The sequence below is a fragment of the Leptosomus discolor genome, chromosome Z (genome assembly GCF_034619465.1).
Source record: "Leptosomus discolor isolate bLepDis1 chromosome Z, bLepDis1.hap2, whole genome shotgun sequence".
Classification (NCBI taxonomy): Eukaryota; Metazoa; Chordata; class Aves; order Leptosomiformes; family Leptosomidae; genus Leptosomus; species Leptosomus discolor.
Window position 1 is genome coordinate 33043859 of NC_141419.1, and position 23673 is coordinate 33067531.

General features: G+C 39.5%; 1 protein-coding gene across 1 annotated transcript in view; it reads right to left on the minus strand.

Annotated features, from left to right (window-relative positions):
• Positions 1-1870: 1870 nt before the first annotated feature.
• MLLT3 (MLLT3 super elongation complex subunit) overlaps positions 1871-23673 on the minus strand; it is a 137873-nt gene continuing 116070 nt past the window's right edge. The window contains exons 7-12 of the mRNA XM_086479647.1: positions 21254-21332; positions 16487-16619; positions 14849-14948; positions 8961-9032; positions 7361-7432; positions 1871-2002 (exon numbers count right to left, since the gene is read on the minus strand). Coding sequence (XP_086335773.1) covers positions 1871-2002; positions 7361-7432; positions 8961-9032; positions 14849-14948; positions 16487-16619; positions 21254-21332 — 588 coding nt within the window. The remainder of the gene's footprint in view (positions 2003-7360; positions 7433-8960; positions 9033-14848; positions 14949-16486; positions 16620-21253; positions 21333-23673) is intronic.

A 23673-nucleotide genomic window follows, 5' to 3' on the forward strand; every position in this document is an offset into this window, starting at 1 on the left:
GAGAAGGACTTCCTGCAGAGTGTGGTCAAACAACATTTTAAATAAGAAAAAAGCCCCCCAACCCAATACCTATCCCACCCTCTCAAAAAAAAGTAAAGTTTAAAATTTTCTTTGGACTTAAAGACACAGCATTAAGATTTACCATCTGAATAAGAAATAACCCCAATAGGAATTTAGTTTTACAGTGCTGCACCAACTGTGCGCATGAAACAGTAAGTCATACAGATACTACTGTTCAGCTCTACACATACAAACTACATGTGGCATATAAGCATACACATGACATACTGGCCTGTCCAGAAACAAGATACATTTTTTAAGGCTGTTAAACCTGAATAAACCTTTGCATCCAGAAGTATTTTTTTAATGCTTTTCTCTTTTCATTGGGGTTTTTGAACTTCTAATAGAAGGGTGATGATTTCATCAAGAAACTCTCAGCAATATGACAGCACGGAGCTTTGATGTGAAACAGTAGCTCCCATTTGATCATGCATAAACAAGGATCCTGATTTTAAGGAATACGGATAGTATGAAAAAGTACTTATTTTTATAGACAAGAAATCCTTCTGGAAACACAAGCAGGTTATTGAACAGGTCCCAAAATCTGGAAAGTATAAAAAGCATATATGTAAGTGTGTGTATATATATATACACAAGTTTGTGTACATACACACACACATATACAATGTATTATACATGTATTTATTCCAACAGGTAACTGTATAATTACATATTTTTTTCTTTTCAAATAAAGGGGTTTAATTTAGCAGTTGTAAAAAACCCAACAAAACCAGAAATTAAATCCTCAAACAAATTAAACGGACCATATACTATACGAACAAACTAAAATGTTACACCAAAAGTTTTATGGTAATAGTGAGTCACACACTGGCAGCAGAAGAGTGCTCAAACTCGTAATAATAAATAGCTCCAAATTAAGAATTTTCTACAACATTTCCTTAGAAGACAGGACCAGCGTTTCTTCTTTTATGATGATCCTGCGGAACACCTTCAATCTTATATATATTTAGTTTCATAAGATTGAAACAGACACAAGAATGTAGACTGCAAAAGATGCTGGATTCAGGACAGTATACGTAACATTTTTTGTTAAAAGTCCTACTGTTTTATTCACTAAGGCTAGACAGCAAGTCACATGATGCTATTTGGTGCATTTTCTACCATGGTCAAGACCAACAAATGGATAGAACCAAGGACCTGCAGTCCAACCTGCTGTGGTCTAACCCACCGTGGCAGAGAGGAAACAAAATACAGGACCACTGTTTGGTCCTCAACTTTGTATCTTGTTTCCTGGAACTGCAGAAGTGGAAACAAGACTGTAGTGGTTTAAATGACTAGAGAAAAACAGCAAGAAGTGGCATTTTAACATGAATAAGTTTACTAGGCTTGTGATAGTACTGCATCAAAAGAGCACACATGGGACCCCACTACTTGCGACATCTGGTAGTGTCATTCAATGACTCATTGCCTTTAGAATAGATGTATGCAATAATAGATCAGTTCTGTAGTAAGGCAGTGTGTTGAACATGCATTCATCTTGTGGACTGGAACACCACAGAGAGAGATACATGATACCATACACATTCATTAAGACTAAGTAGTTTTGTTTGGTTTTGTGTGTTTGTTTTTCAAGGCTATCCAGGCAAACTCTTCCAGAGCATTTTCTTCTTGAGAAGAGCAGTCCTCTGAGTTTTGTCACTTTTCTTCTCCCTTACCAGGAGATGATGACTGGCTTTAAGGAAAAAATAAAGCTGAAGAGGGTTGTTTTGTTTTCTCCCCCCATTTTGGTTGCATCATTGTGAATCTTTCATTTAAAGAACAGGTTTTGATGCAGCCAGATGCGGAATCCTCAGGAGGTTCCAGACGATTCCAGATAACTCTGTAGTTTACGGACTGTCGTTTTGTCTAGTGAGCAAAGATCAAAGTCAAAGGTTGTTTTTGTGATGTGAAAGTGTCCAGTTTCTTCTATAAGATTTACTATCTGAAAGGAAACAAAAGATGCAGTTGAAAATTTCAGCAGATTCACATGCTCACTGAGTATCATATGAAAGGCATAAAACAAGCCAAATTACCTTAATACTTGCATGTTAAACCCTTATCCTTATTACTCATTTCCTTTTTGACACAAGCTATGGCCCAGACAACAGTGCCTTGGGTTTGTTTTTTTTAGATCATCATCAACTATAATGCGAGCCTACCCATCTGCTCTTCCAGCAAACATTACCACTGAGAATATATTTTTCAAACATTAAAAGAAGATCCGTGTATTTTCTAAGTCAGTCTTCAGAGAGAGGAGGAAAAAAAAAAAAAAAAAAGAGCACCACCACCCCCCACCAAGCCCAAACAAATGAAAAAAAAACCAGGCAGATCTCTGTCTGGAGTATTTACTGTATGTGTGGCTGCTGAGCAAGTTAGTTACTTTAGAAAATAATTGGCATAAGCCTTTCTGCAAGCAAGGGAAAGAAACAAAACCTTATAGAATCTAGTCCATATCAAACAAAAATATGTATTCAAGAGTTCTCACATCAACTTTTAGTTCACACACTAGCAGTTATTTCTTGGGTAACAAGACTTCAACCAATTTTTTAAACCAAATCAACCATGAAAAAGACTCCTACCAATGGCATAAGATTACTTCTTCTGGTGACTAATCTATAATCGCAGCTTTCATTCAAACAGGAAACAGAAGAGCTGCTAGGACTTCTTGAGAAGAACAGGGACTAGAACATCTCTCCTACAAGGAAACACTGAGAGAGCTGGGACTCTTCAGCCTGGAGAAGACAAGGCTCAGAGCAGATGGGACTTGTGGGTGTTGTGGATGAGAAACTGAATATAAGCCAGCACTGTGCACTTGCAGCCCAGAAAGCCAGCCACATACTAGGCTGCATCAAGAGAAGTGTGGCCAGCAGGTCAAGGGGGGTGATTCTGCCCCTCTGCTCTGCTCTGGCGAGGCCCCACCTGCAGTACCGCATCCAGCTCTGGGGCCCCCAGCACAAGACAGACACAGACCTGCTCAAGTAGGTCAAGAGAAGGGCCACAAGGATGCTCAGGGGGCTGGAGCACCTCTCCTGTGAGGACAGGCTGGGAGAGTTGGGGTTGTTCAGCCTGGAGAAGATAAGGCTCCAGGGAGACCTCATTGCAGCCTTCCAGTACTTAAAGGATGATAGATGAATTAACTTTAGGTGTATCATCAGGCATGGAATGTCACAGCCCAGGGTGGATTAAACAGAATAGAAACAAGATAAAATAATAAGAGGGAAATGCCTGTTACAGTAAAAATCCCCCTATTCAATCACCTCCCATTTCCCAGGTTGGGAAAAAAAAAAAGTAAAATCTGTTTAATTTGGTTTGCAGCTGTCCAAAATTCTGAAAGTACTTAGGAACAATCCTGCTGTTATTAACAATTCATTTAAATCTGTGCCTCTTAGATTTGATTTCTTTTCATATGGGAATTTTTAACCTAAAATTGCCAACTTCACTTGTCCACTTGTTGATTCACAGATTCTTGTAACACTTTTTCATCTCCCACTGTTCTGCAATTAACACAAGAGAGAAAAAAAAAAATAAAATGGGACAAAAGTGATTATTACCGGAAGGAAACTTTGATATGTGTTATTTGTCACTCTCATTTTTGGCACTCTCTTGAGCCTCATCCAAGAGAGAAGCTAAGGTCAATCCAGCCCCCTTTTGTAAAGTTAACAATTTAAACTCAGGCTTTGTCTCCGAATATCCACTGAGTGATAAACAAATGGCTGCACAAGAAGTTTACAGAAGCTGAGGCCAGGCAGATGTAGCTACACTGAACAGTTCTGTCACACACTTCCTTGCGTTATGGTGGAAGACTACCACCTCTCATAACCCTTGCAGCAATTTACCTGATTTTAGAAATAAAGACTATATAAAAGTGTTAACACATGTATTTTTAAACAACAATGTGTATTTTAAAAAATTGATAAGCACTTTTATTGATCAGGTTCTGCTTTGGGCTTTTAAGCTCTAAGCTAAGTGAAATACAAACATTTTAAACATATCCCTCATCCAGCCCTCAAGAAATACAGCCACTATGTCTGGGCACCACTATGTCTGGGCACCTGGTATATCAGACTGAAATGAACCCCAAAAGTTTAATGAATGCACCAAAACATATCAACGAAAAACACCTGCCTGTGTGCCAGTCAATGAGAAATTCATGACTTACAGCAGTAGCATTTGCATCCTTATGCTATTCAGAAACACTTGAAAAAGAATAAAAGGTTGAGATTAGTTGTTGGGAAGTCTGACAGTTATAATATTAAAACCACACCATTAAAATGTTCTATTTTGAGAGCTCAGGCTGCAAAGGACAAAAATATCCCATTTGTTCCTGCTGTAGTAAGCTTTGCTTTTCTGCTGTAATGTACATGTCTGATTACACAATCTCTCTCCAGCTCAGTTTCATCATTATACATCATAGTACAGCTATTTATCTGCCTTTAAACAGCCAAATGAGTGCGTTCGTTTAAGGAAGCCTAAGTGCAACTAATGACACAGTCATTTTTCAATTTATGGAGGGCTTTAGGTCATGTGATAGTTTCCAGATCTGCAAGCTGCCCCTTGCAGAAAATTCTCAGAAGAGAGTTGTCATGTGAAGTTAAGCACCTTGTTGACATGAGCAATGTATTTTTCAGATGTGCTGCCTATTCTCAATTTCCTCGCCACACCTGTGTTGTCTAGTGCGCTGGCTTTAAGGAGATTTTTCACCAGCTGAAGATGCTTCAAAAAAAAAGAGGTAAGGTCTTACCAGAAATCTTGTTGCCTTTCATGGGGTCATGCTAACATCATCTGCACTGAAAATGCAGACTTAGGAACCCAGCTTTAGACACCTAAATTTGAATATATGGGACACGCAGCATTAACATCTAACTGCAGACTCAGTTACACCTACTATTTCACTGGAAATTACAGAGTTTGGGTTTGTGGTTCCCCCCCCCCCCCAAAAAAAAAAGCCTTATCAATGTAAATCCCAACACCCTTCTTTACAGTGAAAGAGGTGGGAAAGGTATTTCTTTTCTTTTTAAAAATGTAATTTCAGACCAATTTCTGCCTAGCCATGGTCCAATATTCACATAAAAATTGCTCAGGTGATTCTCACCAGACTCACATCTTTGGTCAAATGTTCTTTTTCACCTGGTTTTTCCCCTTTTGGGCAATTCTTATATATCTGTAAGTATCATTTTACATCAGGATTACTTAGCAACATATCCAGGCACTTGCAGTTCAGTACCACACTTCTCCTGCCTCCTCCCTCTTTTTTGCAGATTTATTTCAGCTTCCGTTAACAAAGCATCTCAAAGAGAAATGCCTCTCTTGGGAAAGAGTCACATTCTCAAACAGATGCATTTTTCTCATGTCCAGCTTGGCTGCATTCACGTTTGATGTCATGCATATGGACTTGGTAACAACTGAGATTGCAAAAACCTGTCCCTCCCCTTTTCACATCCGTCAGCGTAAGTTCAAGACAGTCCTTTAGACTGATCAATGCCTTCACTCTTCTCTCGCAAGTCCCTTCTCTAAAAATTCCCTACGTCTGTGGGTAGCAGACTTTGACATGTGCAAGAGACAAACCACCTGCTCTGACATAAACTGAAGAGATGAAATCACCACTTACGAACACACAACTCCACGACCATTCCACTTCAACACCACCACCGCCTTTAAAACTCTTGCAGCTATTTAGAGTTTTCTGTTGCATAGTTTTGCACTCAATCCCTCTTCTCATGTAGTAACAACTATCCCTTTCTGCAGTTTTACCCCTGCTCTCCTGACCTTTGTACTTCCTATAGTCTCTATATACTTGCAGTTCTCAGTCTAGAAGTTTTGCATTCATTCCTACAAACTTTCTCAGTTCTGAACTCTTTTTATTCCTGTCCTCACTAGAAGTATTTTACATTAATCACACAGCTGCAAACCAGTAAGGACATTTAAGATGGGATGACAGTTTACTTGTAATGCAGAGAAGCACTGATTTGCTGCAAGTTACCCATTCAATATTGTGAATAAATTTCTATAAACTGAAAAAAAAAAATCAGATGAACGAATTGCAGCATATTAAGGGATTAAAGGCTTTAAAACTACACTACATTATTAGTTTTGAAACAGCATAGAGCAATTGCTAGTGCAGACAGGTTAACATCAACTGGTAAATAATTTGTGTCTCACATTGAATTCTGGTAGCCCTCTGCAGCCAGTATTACACAGCTACCAGCTATGGGTACAGAGCTGCACCACTGTCCTGGGCTGCACAGTCCGGCCATAAATTCCACTCTCACTGAGGCTGGATCGACAGCCTGCACACACTCCAAACCAAGGGAAACAATCTGAAAGTATAGTCTCCCAGGAAACAAGGCAATGCTGATTCTACATCAACCTAACTTTTGTAACATAACAAATTAAACAAAATACTACGGGAAGTCATGGACTACAGTATTAAAATTACACTCTTCAAGAGAGTTGTGAGGTGAAGGCCAATGAATGAATGCTTTCTCTTGTCTGATAAATACACTCAGGAGAAAATAAAGTCTATCTTTAGTTTAAAACGCACAAGAATATAATGTTCTTTTTTCAATTACTGAGAATAGGAGTCCACAACATGTCCACAACTGGAACATAATTGCGCTAAACATAATAAGACCATTTGTGCTACAATTACATCTGCTTTGTTAACGCTTATTGTTTAATCTTCACAGTTTGTAATCCAATAGTACCCGATAATGCCACCCAAAACAAAGAATACTATTCCTTGTTCTTACTATTGTGTAACCTTTCAATAAATTTGGAGCCTTCTTGGTTTGCACATTTTCATATTTTACTCATTCCCTGACTTCAGATGACTCAATGAATAAATTGTCTTTTTTCCCAAAGTGAGTTTTGCTTTGATTTCCATGTTTTCTGTTTGCAATAGAAAACATCTTTAATTGTTTCTGAGAAAATGCCGGTCATTTTCAGGAAAAAGCAACAAGATTCATATCAAGTCATGGTGCATAGCTGTATCCATTCTCCCATCCTGTTCAGAATTATTGATACAGTATGTTGAGAAACATAACAACGAATTGGTGAAAAATTTAGCTCAGATAGGCATTTTTTTTTTAGTTTGCCATTTAGTGTGACAACACAATTTAAAGATGTGTAAAAATTCCCTAAGCTGCACTGAAAGTGGTAGTAATGGGCTGTATATGCATTATACACTCTGGAAGGCTATTAAACCTGGTTATAGAGTTTTAGATGAATGAAACAAAAATAGTAGATGTGACTTCACAATTTCCATGAGCATGCTGTGATATTGCATGAGAGCGCTCCTCACCTGCTGCAGTACATCTCTCTCTCTCAATGTCATTAATCTTCTGTGGAGCTCTACTAGTTCATCGAGATATGCCTAGAAACAAATACCCCCCCATAAACAATTTGTTAATTAAGCCATAGCTATGTATTTCAAAAACTTCAGATGTCTTCAAAAACAATACAAATGGAAATTTTATTTTAAATCTTCTTTGAGCTCTATTTTCTTATTTAGTAGTCTTGCCTTCTCCAACCTCTCTAGCCAGAGGAAATGGCCTCAAGTTGAGACAGGGGAGGTTTAGATTGGACATTAGGAAAAATTTATTTACCAAAAGAGTGGTCAAACACTGGAACAGGCTGCTCAGGGAGATAGTGGAGTTACCATCCCTGGAGGCGTTCAAAAAATGTGTAGATGTGGCACTTCAGGACATGGTTAGCAGGCATGGGGGTGTTGGGTTGATGGCTGGACTTGATGATCTTAGAGGTCTTTTCCAACCTAATGAGTCTATGATTCTAAGAACCCAAATATAAGCTTTTGTGGGTTTTGTTAGATACTTCATGCCAATAAAAATCTTATTAGGTGGTGCTTTGCTGTAGAAGGTAATCTCTGTATCTTAACTAGGGCAAAAAGTGTCAAAGAGACTGGGGATGCCAAACCAGTATCTTTAAAACACATCTCCCACCTATCCACGTAAGACCCAAACCCAATGGCTCACAATCAAATCCCTCTTTTTCTCTACATAATTAATTTTCTATGTCAACAAGTAGATACAAGGGGAGAAAGATCAAGCAAGATTAACCCAATGGTAAATTCCACTGTCCACCTTCCTGGGATGTCAAACATGTCCCACCTCTCCACCCAGTCATCAACTTTCTCCTTCAGCCTGAGCCATCAGAACCTTTTTCTTCTTATAAGCAGAGAGAGATATGGCACCCAGCTTAAGAAACCAAAAAGCATATGGAACCGGCCACTGAAACCCTAGCAACATATACTGAAGCTCTGGTCTCCTGCCTCATGTTATCACGAAGTTCACACTAATACCTATAAAATATGAACCTTCAGAGGAACTTGTCCACACTAGGAAATTGTGCTATATTCACTCACACAAGGACTTAAGAGCTCTTACCCATGGCCAGTTGACATGATTTGAAACAAGACTGTCTTTCTCAGTGTTAAATGGTAACTGTTGCTCATATCATTCTAGTTAACACACTAAATCACACTGCCACTTCCTAACACACAGCCTTCAGAAAGGATTCTGGAAAACAGATATATTTTTTTATTGATTGACCTATGGCTATGAATACAGCTGTGAATTCTCTTCAAACATCATCACTTAATCTGTGAAGCACAATGCAAACTCGTGGAGAGCAGATAAAATAAGTAGAAGACGGCATATTTGCCAAATCATCACATGTATTGAAGAGAAGAAAAACACTTTCAAAATAGCACAGAAGAAAGGATTACAGGGGAAGAAAAAAAAAAGAGAGAGAAAGAGAGAAAGATCAGTACCTAAAGGAACCCAAAGCAAAGATGTACTAAGATTTTTCATTCTGTAACAAAGGCTAGTGTTTAGTAAATATCACATTCTGGACTAGTTTACTGTTACCTCATTCTCATTTACCTTATCACAATCCCCATTCTTTATTTGTTTATCAGATTTGGTTTGCTTTATTGGACTTTTTACTTCTAAAATCTGGAAAAGAAAGAAAATCCTGTAAAAATTAAATGCATCATTGGATACAATTACATACGAAAAATGTGCAATCAGTTAATAACACAAATAATATAACATTTGGAGAAAATGTAATCATTCTTTAATCCATACATCCTACTCATATTTTTCAGAAAAAAAGCAGCTAGCAGCAGAAATGCTGAGTTGCTGGAATGAGGTGATATTGATACTACTAATCCATAAAAGAATTAATTTCATGTCATTTAAAGCCTCCTCAACACTTTTTTGTATCTTTTGCATGCTGGTAGGATAAGAGGTCTGACTTTGCCCACACAAAATGATGCTCAGGTACTCTCCACTGCCTTTGAAATGTCACATATTCAAGTACATTTTTCCTGGTTTGGTTTTTTTTTCTTCCCACAATGCTGTCTCTTCTTCTACACAGAGATTTTGAAACACAGTCTTTGAAATGACTGCATGAGTTGTAGCTGACAAAAAAAGCGTTTGATGGTAACTCCCCTTGCGCTTATATGGTACCCTTCCTTCAAGATCATACAAAGCTACCACAGATACAAACCAAGAATGCTACATCCAGTACTGAGCCACAGTCCTGAAGCACATGTGAACAAGCAGCAGATTACCACAGTCAATATGAAAATTTTAGGACTGAAGTGAGGAGTATTTTGGGGAAACACAACTGTTGACTGTTCTTCCAATTTTTGCCACAAACAACACACATTTTTTAGTGTTTAAAAAAAAATAAATTAAAAATCACCATGTCATTCCCAACCTGGAATATGATCAGTTCTTCTGAAAAACACTGAAGGAAAATAAATGATCATAGATGATGGGAGATTTTGTTTCACATTTCATTCTAAGTAAGATAACATCACTAGCATGATTATCCCCAAAACCACACTGGACAGTCACAACACAGGACCAAACTCAGCAAATAAAACAAGGAAATAAGGCCTGTAAAAGCAAGTCGTCTAGATTAGCAAGAAGCCTCACGGAGAGCTTTCTGTTAGTTCCCTCCCATTTCTACTTCCTTTGGTATAAATGACTGAAATTGCATATACGCTTCCCGAGGTGACCAGCACGACAAGATTACAGCAGGCAGGCAGCTATTTCCCTATATAGAGAAAGTGACTGTGGATCTGTATTAACCTTATGTAAGGATTTACTTAGCCAAGAGTGATGCATGGCCAGTGAGCAAAACATACTTTTCTGAAGAAAAATCCCAGTTCTCCAATGCAACACCCCCTGGGGTTACTTCTGTGTAAGCCAGTGGAAGAAAAAGTCTTGTTTTTTTAAAAAAACAGACCTCTAGGCACAGACCCAGTACCTTTTAGATGCTTTTCTTGTTTTTAAAAGAATAAAATTATTGGTTTCAGATAGAACCTTGGCAAAGACACAGTACATTTAAAAAAAGTTGCTTCCTTACAGCACTCTTGATGCATAGTTGAAATCTAACATCTTAAGCACCCATTTAGATAAGACACGGCACTATCACATCTGAGAAGCTTACAGAAACATGAACTCTGTCTTAGCTCTTTAGTTCTTTGAATGCACCTAGTCAACACATCTGATTTCATCAGTCAAAAGCACCATCCTGGCATGCAGCACTATGTTACCAAGCAGACATTTCAAATGTGGCTATGGTCCCTACAATTTGAATTCTCATAATGCTTCCCTAAATTTCTGATTTTCAGCTTGATTATAAAATTCAGCTCAATTATAAAAATGGACAAACGTACATGACATTAAATTTTAGCTGGTACAGTGGCATTGTTTAGTGTCTCAACTGCGCAGGTAGACCTTCTGTCCGATCACCGAAGGGGAAAGGAACATATAAGATGTGACTGAATGGGCTGCTGATATCGAGACTTAAAATTACTTAACAATTACATTGCCTCTGTATAAGTTAGTCTTCATAAACAACAAGCTGTAGCTACGTGGTTTATTTTTCATGTGCTTATGTCTCCAGTAAATGCAGTATTCTTCATATTTATAGTTTGCTTTTTTCCCAAAAAACTCTCTCAAAAAGTTATAACTTTTGTACAGATAAATTTAGAACAGCCTACAGAGTTTCTGATGGATAATAAGAATGCTTTCTGGACATGGAATCTCCTTCCTCTCTCTGTGTGCAAACTACTTCCTAGAGGTTTTTTCTCCACAATGTATTTGAACTTCAGTGACACAAATAATAATGTTTTGGTTTTGCACTGTCAAGCTTGTATTGGAAAACTTATTAGAAAAACAATGACAAGTAAATAATTTCTGTCAGATTAACTGAAGCAGTTAATCTAAGAGATATAGGACTCATCCATAAAATTCACCATCTAAAACACAAACTTTTGTTAATACATGGAGAGATTATTCTAACTATATCAATACTGCAAGCAGCCATTGTAATCTCATTGCAATATCATTGCAATCACAGAGAGATGGTGGGACAGCTCACATGACTGGAATGCTGTAATGGATGGCTATGTACTTTTTAGAAAAGACTGGCCAGCAAGGCAAGGTGGTGAAGTTGCTCTTTATGTGAGAGAGCACCTGGAATGTATCGAGGTCTACCTAGGGGGAGGATGAAGAACAAGATGAGAGCTTATGGGTAAGAATCAGGGGCAGGCTAATATGGGTGACATTGTTCTGGATGTTTACTACAGTCCACCTGATCAGAAAGAGGAAATCAATGAGGCCGCCTACAGGCAGCTGGAAGTAGGTCCTGGTTCTTGTGGTGGACTTCAACCACCCTGAAACTTGCTGAAAAGGCAACACAGATAGGTACGTACAATCCAGGAGGTTCCTGCAGAGCACTGATGATAACTTCTTGACACAGGTGGGGGAAGAGTCAATGAGGAGAGGTGTGCTGCTGGAACTCATGCTAACAAAGAAAGAAGGACTGTTTGTGGATGTGAAGGTTCGGGGCAGCTTCAGCTGCAGTGATCATGACATGTTGGGAGTGCAGGATCCTGCGTGGAAGAAGCCGGGCAATAAGCAGGATTGCAACCCTAGACTTCAGGACAGCTAACTTCGGCTCTTCAATGACCTACTTAGAGAAAGCCCATGGGATAGGGCTCTAGAAGATAGGACGTTCCAAGAGAGCTGGTTGTTATTCAAGCACCACTTGCTCCATGCTCAAGATTGGTGCATCCCTATAAGGAAGAAATCAAGCAAAGGAGGCAGGAGACCTGCATGGATGAACAAGGAAAAGCTCAACTGGAAGAAGGGAGTTTACAGAATGTGGAAAAAGGGACTGGCCACTTGGAAGCATTATAGGAACATTCTCAGGGTAGGCAGGGATGCAACAAAGGCTAAGGCACACTTGGAATTAAATCTGGCTAGCGATGTCAAGGACAACAAGAAGGTCTTCTTCAAGTACATCAGTAGCAAAAGGAAATCTAGGGAAAATGTGGGCCTGCTGCTGAATGAGGCAGATACCCTGGTGATGGAGGATAGAGAGAAGGCCTCTTAGTTAGTGAATGCCTTCTTTGCCTCAGTCTTTACTACTAAGGCTGGTCCTCAGGAATCCCAGACCCTGCAGGTAAGAGAGAAAGTCTGGAGAGAGGGAAGACTTTCCCTTGGTCAGAGGGTTGAGTTAGAGATCTTTTAGGCAAACTGGACACCCAGAAATCCACAGGATGCACCCATGAGTGCTGAGGGAGCTGGCAGATATTTTTACTAAGCTGCTTTCCATCATCTTTGAAAGGTCATGGAGGACAGGAGAGATGCCTGAGTACTGGAGGAAAGCCAGTGTCACTCCAGTCTTCAAAAAGGGCAAGAAGCAGGACCTAGGAAACTACAGGCCAGTCAGCCTCACCGCTGTCCCTGGAAAGGTGATGGAACAGCTCATTCTGGCTGTTATTGCTAAGCACGTGAAGGAAAAGAAGGTTACCAGGAATCGTTAGCATGGATTCACCAAGGGGAAATCATGCTTAAGCAATCTGATAGCCTTCTATGATGGCATGACTGGCTGGATGGACGAGGGGAGAGTAGTGGTCATTGCCTGCCTTGACTTCAGCAAGGCTTTTGACACTGTCTCCCATCACATCCTCATAGGTAAGCTTAGGAAGTGTGGGTTAGATGAGTGGACAGTGAGGTGGATGGAGAACCAGATGAATGGCAGAGCTCAGAGGGTTGTGATCAGTGGCATAGAGTCCAGCTGGAGGCCTGTGGCTAGTGATGTTCCCCAGAGGTCAGTACTGGGAAAAGTACTATTCAATATATTCATCAACGACCTGGATGAAGGGACAGAGTGCACCCTCAGCAAGTTTGCTGAGGACACAAAACTGGGAGGAGTGGCTGACACACCAGAAGGCTGTGCTGCCATTCAGCGAGTCCTGGACAGGCTGGAGAGTTGGGCAGAGAGGAACCTGATGAGGTTCAACAAGGGCAAGTGTAGGGTCCTGCATTTGGGGAGGAATAACCCCATGCACCAGTTCAGGTTGGGTGTTGACCTGCTGGAGGGCAGGTCTGCAGAGAAGGACCTGAAGTGCTGGTGGGCAACAAGATGACCATAAGCCATCAGTGTGCTCTTCTGGCCAAGAAGGCCAATGGTGTCTCGGGGTGCACTAAGAAGAGTGTGGCCAGCAGGTCGAGGGAGGTTCTCCTCCCCCTCTACTCTGCCCTGGTGAGGCCACATCTGGAGTGCTGTGTCCAGTTCTGGGCTCCCCAGTTCAAGACAGAGAGGGAACTACTGGAGAGAGTCCAGCAGAGGGCTACGAAGATGATGAGGGGACTGGAGATCTCTCCCATGAGGAAACACTAAGAGGCCTGGAGAAGAGAAGACTGTGTGGGGATCTTGTCAACGCTTATAAATATCTAAACAGTGACTGTCAAGAGGATGGGGCCAGACTCTTTTCAGTGGTGCACAGCGACAGGACAATGGGCAAAAACCGGAGCACAAGAGATTTTATCTGAACATGAGGAAAATCATCTTTCCTTTGAGGGTGACAGAGTACTGGAACAGGCTGCCCAGAGAGGGTGTGGAGTCTCCTTCCCTGGAGATATTCAAAACCCACCTGGATGCGATCCTGTGCAATCTGATGTAGGTGAACCTGCTTTAGCAGAGGCGTTGGACTAGATGATCTCCAGAGGTCCCTTCCAACCCCTACCATTGTGTGTGATTCTCTGACACTGAGAACAAATTATTGCTCCCTAACATATGTGACAAATGAAGTCTTTCATGAATATTTTTTTTTAAAGAACATCAGCTTTGATGTTTAAGTTTTGTATTTAGAGAACCTTACTTTATTGATAAATGAAGGTAAGGTAACTCCCAAACTCTCTCATCTATCCCTGATGTATTTTGTAGCTCTAGGTTAATTAATTTATTTTCTCTGAAAAACAGAACTACTCTGGTTTCCTATCTCAAAAATAAAAAAATGTTAGCTCTTACAGACATGGAACAAATACTCTGATAGTGCAGCAAACACTATTGTGTCTTCTAGTGATGTAAAATATATTTTATCTTCTAGAGAAACATTGGTGGGGGAGAGGGGAAGAGATGAACAAATAAACTCCTGAGAATGAGTCTATTGATGCAGACTGTGTCTACCAATAATACAAACCCAAACCTCTATCAATGGTATGACTGATGCTGTAAAGCCAGTTTGCATTTTTTACCTTATAAAGCTAATTCATACAGAAAGGACATATTTCTTAAAATATTAATGAAAACATTACTTTGGTCTATAGTATTTGTTAATCCAAATACTACTTCTCTTTAAAAAAAAGCTCTTATATCAGTTTACAGACTAAGTAACTGCACTGAAGTAATCAGAATATCATTATCAGCTCCCCAGGACTGCATTTACAAATCCTGACTTTACCTGGTTGTTGTTGGATTTCAGTAAAGGTGGTGCTGGTTCATGATGTAGTGGTGAGGAAGCTGAACTGCTGTCACTGTCACTGCCATTACTCAGACTAACCCTATGGAAAAACAGAGACAAGAGATTACACTTCCAGACAAAGGGCTGTTAACAGAGGTGAATCAAGCTTCCACTTTGAGGCAGGAACACTAAGAACAACCCCTTGCTAAGCATGCCATCATTAATCAAGGTCTTGTGGAAAAGAGGCATCTGAGCAGGGCCCCACTCTGGAAAAGATTCTGCGTAGCATGGAGAACCAGGCTATCTGCCTGCACTTGGCTGAGACGACATGTCCAGTTAACACCAGCTAATGTTAAAGAAACAATTAAATATTCAGAACATTAAACTGCTGTTCCCAACGTTCCTGGAGAGAGTTCGTATCTCAGTTCATAGCCTCATGGAAAGATGAAAATGTTTTTAGAGACATTTTTCTGCTCTTCTAAAAGCTTTCTAAACAGCTGTAGCTCCCACTTGGACAAGTGTTTTGCTGACAAGTTCCTTGTTTTTCATCATAAATAACACTCTTTTTCCTGGATAAAATTTAACAACTTAGTATCTCAGGAGAGGCCACATGCAGTCTCACCCTTCATTTACTTAAGAACTACAGGGAAAATTTATTTGTTGGAAGAAACAGAAGAGGTATCCGGGATAAAAAGAAGTTAGAGAAACATTAGCCTTAAGGTTTTGTTAAAAAACTGAAACAAAATCTCCACACTTAGTGACAAGTTGAGCTTGAGACAATTCTTTATACAATCACTGACATGAACAAATTCTCAATTTGATAGTCATATTGGTCTTTTTCTCCTTGATTCCAGCTGCTAAAGTGCACCAGGGAATTCAGTAATGTTTTCCTACCACCTTCCCATTTAAGCAGTAGCTGACACTAGCACTCAGTTGCTGTGCACTCAGAGCAAAAGCCTGTGGATCAGATAAAGAACCCACTATTAAAATGATCTGAGAAAGACTGTTTCAGATTTTCCATAACCTTCAACAACATTCAGATGAAGCTTGAAGCTGCCCAAAGAACAGATGACTTCTGGAACTCCCTCTTAATGTTGCAGCTAGGATGCAGAAGCTTTTTTTAAAAAGTAATTTCTGTGACAGATGCTTGTTTTACCTTCTGTCTGGACTTTTATACATTGCCTACTGCATGCAGTGCAAAAACTACTTGAAATCTGAATTTCATTGATTCTCACCTAATTTAATGACCTAATCTAAAACTGGTAAGCAGAGACATCTTGACAATCAGACACTGTACAGAATAGCTCATCCAGTAATTGAAGGACTTAATTTTATCTCATTTATGCCAGAGAATAATTGTGACTACTCCCCTAAAGTCACAATGACATGAAATCAGGGAAAGTCAAATGAATGAGGATCGTCATAACCATATGGATTAATACAGAAATAGTCTGTATTGGGAATGGCTAATTCTGCTAGTTTTTAGAAAAGACACTTTTACATGCATATGTTTTAAAAAGAGTTTGAACTCTCCCCCCATTTGTTACTCAGTGCTCTTTGAGAACATCAGACCTCACCTCATTACTAACAAGCACATTATCTTGGCCACCAGGCCACTTGCAATCACAAGACACTCACCTGGGACTCCTGCCTCCTCCTCCTGTGTTTACAGGTGGTTCCAACTCAGAATCATTGTCATTCTCATCTACTTCATCTGATTCATCTTCATTATCATCTGAATGCAGATCTCTCATTATAGACCTCAATGGACCTGAAACAACAGAGACAGTAAAATACACAAATGAAGTTCACTTTGCAGTATTCCTGGCAATTCACCCAGTTTGTAGATGATAGAAAACTACCCTCTCCGCACAGTGTTGGGAGGGGAGAGTCTTAAACAAATGAAGTAATGCACTGGGCACTTATGTGGCAAGGACTAACCCATTAATCACCTACTCACACAAGCAACTTGGTCAGCTTCAATAGATTTACTCATGACAGAGTTGCTTGACAGTGAAGTGACTCATACATTCAAGCGTTTGCAGGACTGGCCCACTGGATCACAGCTAAAGTAAGTAAAATACTGTCATGCCAGCAGAAACTATTACTGTAGTATTATTAGAAGCAAGATTTTTTTGCATTGCTGATTTTCAGCATTTCTTGCTTTCTCAATGGGTATTATATGCAAGTAAAGATCTACAGGGACATACTGATCAGTAATAGTAAAACTACAACTGTTTTGAAATAAAATGGGCAAAAGCAGCTTAGAAGAAGGAAGAAGAATGATGCCACAGGGCATTTAACTCTGAAGTACAGTACATCTGAGACACAAAGCAGCAAGTAAAAGCAATGGTGATGGCTGCAGGAACAGCAATCACAATTCTGTAATTCCTTCAGCCCAGGAAATATTAAATACTAACGTGAACAAAGTAAGCCTCGGACTGTTCTTCAAATGGAGATGAAGCTTGCAACTCTCTATTTGCTAATGGGGAAACAGAGTCCAGGAGTGTCATCCCTGGTCACTGCTAGAAAAGAAGACAGACCTCTGTCGGGGTCATTCTCCTAACAAGGAAGGTGTTCTCCTCATGGGAGGAACGGCTTTATGGATTTTTCCATACCTAGTAAGGCTCAGGTCACAGGCATTTTGACTAGTTTTGTGCAAGTGCCTTCAAAGCCAATGTTGAGAATGATTTACCACTAAGGCTGCACTAGAACTTTGGTAAATTGGCACAGTTTGGGCAGACTCAGATCAATAGTTTCTTTTCTCTTTTACACCCTAAGTCTGGCTGGGAAGAAGCCCAGATGGTGCTGATGGGAAAATTCCTGGTGGACCAGACACTTTTACAGGCAACAAGGAAAGGGGAGATATCCTTAAATGCTTCTTGTCCATGCAACCACCGCTGATCTGCAGAAGCACCTGATGTGTGCTTATTTTCTGCTCCTGTTTGGGTCTCAGGTGGACAATGCTCAGCTATTTGCAAATAGAGATTTGTAGTCTGACTGAATATCTGAACATCTGACCCTTGAAGGAAGGGAAGGACTCCTTCCTCGGCTTATAATAAAGAACAGTAATAATCATATTCCCTTTAAAAGGGAGGAGAGAGGGCACCCCAGCAGCATCAGCACAGGAAAGAAGGAAGAAATTGCTCATCTTGATCTTTTGGAAAACATTCTTACCAGCCAGCTTGACTGTTGAGGTGGGTGAATGAGAGACATGGCATAGGCAGCTAAATAAATTGAGGTAAAGGGTTAGAAAAGATAATTAAATGATAAATATACAAAGTAGTATTCCATATTTCAAGAGAGATAAAAGGGCAGAACACAAGGGTATTTCCACAGCTAGGCTTAGCCTGGAAAGGCTAGTTTTCTTACACCTTATTGGGCAAAGACACTAACAACCACCATCAAAGTCCTTCTGAAGACGGTCATCTTTGCACTGAGAGCAGATGAGTCTCACTCCACTGCATAGGCCAAAGTCAGCTTCTGAGAACGCAGTTGTTTCCACAATGTACAGGAGGAAGAAAATTATCAAAAAGACTTGTTAAAGGACTGATGAAAGGAAAGCATCATCACACTCTTGATGAAAAAGCAGAGGAAAAGGTCAGTAGGAGGAAAGGTAAAATAATGAACCAAAACCTAACATTGTAATGAAATTTTCTATGGCATATGAATAGCTAATCTTGTATAAAACACTAGCACGTAACTCCACAACACGGAAACTGGTAGCTATGCTTGCAAATCACCCAAACATCAGTCCTCAATTTTATTTTCAAGTGGAAGCAGAAGGAAAACCAGCACACATTCCTCATGATCTCTACACAGCCTGCTCTCCCAAGCTTAAGCTAACTCATTATTCTTGCCTATGTTCTCTTTCCAAGTATAGCAGAGGACCACTTTATCCCCTGATACTCCCTTGCTTTGTTCTGGGACAACCAGACAGTCCTGTCTCAAGCTGCCAACAGGCTTACTCCTCTTTCCTGGAGTAATCCAAGATGGAAACACATCCATCGCTGCCAGGCCCACAGGCATTGAACAACCTGTCATTCAGACAAGTTTTCACTTAATGTAGGACCATGTCTGGGACTCTGAACAGGCATTTTGCACCCAGCCAGCTAACTTTTTCAGTACACTTTCCTAACAATCAGCAAAGCATTAATTTGTAGTTCTGTTTCTAGCACTGATAGCAATGTCACTGTTCATCTTTTGCTCTTCAATAACACTTAATTTAAAATTCCATTACCTTTTAAAGGGTTTGAGAAATTGTTATCTCCTAAAGGGTCAGAATATTTAAGGAGAAACTGAAAACTAGAAGCTGCCCAAGAGCAAGTGTTCTTGCTAAGGAAACAGAGAAATATCAGAGTAAGCCCCAAGGGCAGGACAAGTTGAAGAACCTTAGGTTAGCCCACCTCTTCTGCAAGAAGAGGTGAAAAAAGTTCATGCTGCGGTTTTCTGACACTTGAGTGAGCACTGGAGTTTGAATGCAAAGGAAAAGAGAAACAGCCCTGGCAAATAAGTTCTAGATCAGGAAAATAGCATGGGTTCTGACCAGAGCACAGCATACAGTGTGAACATGCCAGAGTATGCCTGGTGCTTCATTCCTTTGAAATACAAATGCATGGCCTGGCCATAGAACACATTTAGTTAACTGGAACTTCCAGAAAGAAGCAGTAATCACTATTTACTGTGGCAAGAAAGAGGAGACATATATACCACTTGCACTTCAGAAGTGTTCACAACAGAGAAAAAAATCTCCCATCTTTTCTTGAGAAGGTACAAAATGCTGAAAGACAGTCGGTGATACGTCTTATAGACGACCCAGTAGAGATGGACGGATCCAGTCTGCTCAGAAGAAAATATGAAGTCAAAATGTTTTTGCCCAACATAAGATACCGGAACGGGTATCCAAATCTTTTGGCTTGTAATGGACAGTTCACACTATTAATGAGATTTTCATGAGACCAAAAATGGGGTTTTAGGAAGAAAAGGTTCTGTTCAACCTTACACAAATATCAAATGCCTGAAGCCAGTCATCAACCACAGTTCACTTCAGCTCTTGCTTTCTTTCACTTTCTATGGAGTAACACTGCCATAACACACTGAAAAACCAGTACCAGTGACCTATAGAAAGACAGTAGGACAGATATGCATCATGTGTAGATCTAGCTAAAAACAAACTGTCTGCCTGAGGCACTGTGGGAGCGTAGCTTGCTGAAAACAGGCATGGAATGCTAGAGGGCCTGCACAGGGAAAACTCTGGTGAACAGTTTGTCTAAACTAATATAGCAGGCCTCAAGGACGCTTCAACCTTGAGGGTCAGAATAGAAGAATTAGAAGCTAACATCCGTATGAGGCGGAACGCATTAGTATGAATAGTAAAGTGATAGGTAGAAGCAGATGACTGATGTATGTATAGCACAATTAGAGTTTATGAAAAACTGCAAGTCATGATGACTTTGGAAAATTATGCTATATAAGAAAGTGCATCTGCACAATAAAACGAGTTTCCTGATATAACTCATATTGAGTCTTTCGTGGATTCTCCAACTCCCGTCTCCGCAAGGCACTAATGTATTTTCATAACCTTAAATCAGGTCTGCCATTGAGGAATATAAACAGATAAAACAAATGCAGTTTTAATTAGTCAAAAGCTGCTTTTTTAATGTTCCTGATCCACAGAACAAAACAAGAGCTGATTAAGAATGTATCAGTTGTACCACCTCATAAATCCAGGAAAAAAGGCCAAGCAGGAACTAAGTAGTTTAATAGATCATGTAGAATGAATCTCACCATATTTACAGAAAATCTGCCTTGGCAAGTTCTCTGGGAAGAAAAATGCATTTCTTTACTGTTCCAAGTAAACCATAATTATTAGCCAGGAAAACAAAATGCAATCTTAAAGCCAACTTAAAGTCTAACCATCATCTTCCCCTGCTATTTATCTAAAGTAAATACTGTATGCTCTTAAAAGTTCCCAATATTTTGGGAAGATTACAGCCCTTTGAGAGAGTCGACATACACACATCCTTGGGCTTCCCATGAGAAGTCACATCTTCCTCAGCCCGGCTTCAGATGGAACCAAGTGCCATGTTATCTAACCCTGCAAAAGGACAACCTCAGAAACACAAGGTCTTTTGAGTCTAGCATACATTAAGTCACTGGCATGTAAGCAGTGCTTCAAAACAAATACCCTTCACATCCTTTTCTCAGATACACATTTTCTCCCCTTTTATTCTGCCCTTAGAGCCACAGCCAAAAACCACCTGAGGAAAAATCTCTAAAGCAAAACTGTGGCCAGTTCAGGCTGTGAAAGGCAACAAAAAGGCGGTAATGAGACACCACCAGTTCTGTTTTTACTGGCTCCTTCATTTCACATGTTCCTTTCAATTTCTTTTCCTTTGTTGGTACCTTGTTGTCTGCTCTTTTGAGATGGTGTAAAACTGGAACTGGAACTGGAGCTGGAACTGGCAGGACTGGGCTGTTCAGACTTCAAAGAAAAAAAAAAAAAAGGAAAATAAGTAACATTGTAAGGAACATTTTCCCCTAAAACTCTTATTGTAAGTTACTGCCAAAAGCATGCTCTCAAGAAAAAAAAGCTACAAAACAGAATAGTACTCAAAAGATCTTTATTTCAGGTGTCAGTGAGGCAAATATGGTGGAAATTGCTATGAACTCAACATATGTACACACTAGTACACTATGTCTAGTTTTTTACTAAAGCCAGTATCCTAACAAGAAGTTCCCAATGCCTTGTTTGAAAGGCTGTACAATATGAGAGCCTAAATGAGTTTATAATAGACCTAAGGCTCCTGTGTTCTTGTCATACTGTAGTTTCAACATTTTCCAAATTAGTAATGATATAGTACAATAAAAAAAAAAAACAAAACCGAAGAACTGAGCAGACCACCTCAGTTTTCTTTCTTCTTCCTTAGAAAGTACATCTTAAGATGAGGATTCAAAATAAACTTTGCTGTTGCTACTGGATTTCTCCTCATCCCAACACTTTCCACATGTATTAACACCCTACAGATTTTAATAGTGATTGAACCAGAAAGATTGCCTTGTTACAAAGAGAAATTATCTGGAATCCACAGATAACAAGAGAACTAAATTTTTAAAATAGTGATGTTAAAATCAGTTTACATTATTTAACAAACAGTTCCATACATTGTTTTTCCACTATTGTTTAAAAAGTATAAATGCCTCTCTAAAATTCTATAAATTTACTGAGAAAGGTCTATTACTCAATCTAAAAATTCTATATCATTTTTCTCATAGTAGTTATGGCTTGTGAGGGTTGTACTGAGAAGTCTTGCTTCCTGCTGCCAAGTTGCATGCCTCCATACACTTTTTTTGCTGTTTCTTAGGCTCAGTTGCTTGAAGTGCCTGGGTGCCAGTATGTATTTGCACACTCATTTGTGTACATGAGACAGAGAACAAATCCGGTATGTAGGCACAGGGGATGTTAACAGAGAACATAAAACAAGAGAAAGAAGTGTCCATACAGAAGGAATGGTGAAAATCAAGTTATGAACTAATGCTCTAGAAATCTACTACTGAAATCTGAAAATCTGCTTACACTTTAAATTTTATACAGCTGTGTTATCCAGGCTATCTAAGTTTTCTGATTCTTCTCGCCTGTACAATATCCCTTGTGATGAAGTTAGAACTAAATTGTTCTTAAAAATAACAGCAGTAACATCCAGTCACTGCAAAAATCAGTTTTCACACATACCGGCTACCTAAGCCTAACAGTTGCTTTTTCTCCATAAATCAATCTATTGTTGCCTTTCATAATGAGCAGACAGATTTACAGCCTTTTACCGCCTTTTCTCACAATAAGAGTTGCCCATTTGGGCAACGGAATGCTTGGGAAAAACACCATTAACATCTGATCTCAAATGAACACCAGCTCCAGTTTGCACAGACACGCAGTCAAAATACAGACTCCTGATCTGACTGTATGTGGTCAATCAATCCTGTGCAAGAAAACCCAACCCAACCAACAACACAATGCATTTCTGAGTACCAAGATTCTTACATTCTTACATGGTCCACAGCATTAGAGCTTTTTTGGAAGACCCTGCAGCATCACTTGATACTGCTCCAAAAATCAATTAATTATGAAAACACTTTTTTTTTTACTGCCTGAACTTCTGCAAAACCATACAAGATTTTTAGCTGTAGCATAGTTAGGATAACATGAAACAGACTGCACTGATGAAGAACAAGTGCCAATGCAAACTTTGAATACATCACCATTCTGGAAACTAATTTCAGCCTTCCAGCTTCAGGTTACTCTTAAATGTCTGGTTTATCTGTCACTTTCTGGGTTTTTTGCAGCAAAATTACCAGCCGACAACTAGTTTCTGCAGATTTCCATTACCTGTATTTTTCCTCTAATAATTCCAACATGAATTTTAACTTAGGTAAAATACATTCCTTTAAAAACCTAGCAATCACTAAAAGACTATCATGTATTTAAAATACTTGAAAAAGTGCTAAAACTGTAAGAAGAAAACATTGCACAGATGCAGAGATATTTGTCACTATTAAAGCTTCACTACTTTCTTTTTCAATCAGTTTACTGGAAATTAAAAAAGGGAAAAGGCCTGGTCTTATTCACAGTATAAGTGAAATTCCCCCGTGTCAACATTTCCTCCCAGCATTAACTACCTGAGACAGAATCAGAAGAAGAAATGGCTATGATTACATATAAAGTTGTCGTAATAGCTTCCTGGTAAAAATTTTGCTTTGCTTTAGCACAATCACTTTGAGAAGCCAAACCATAGAAAGTCCCAGTGAAACATAAATGATCATCCATACTC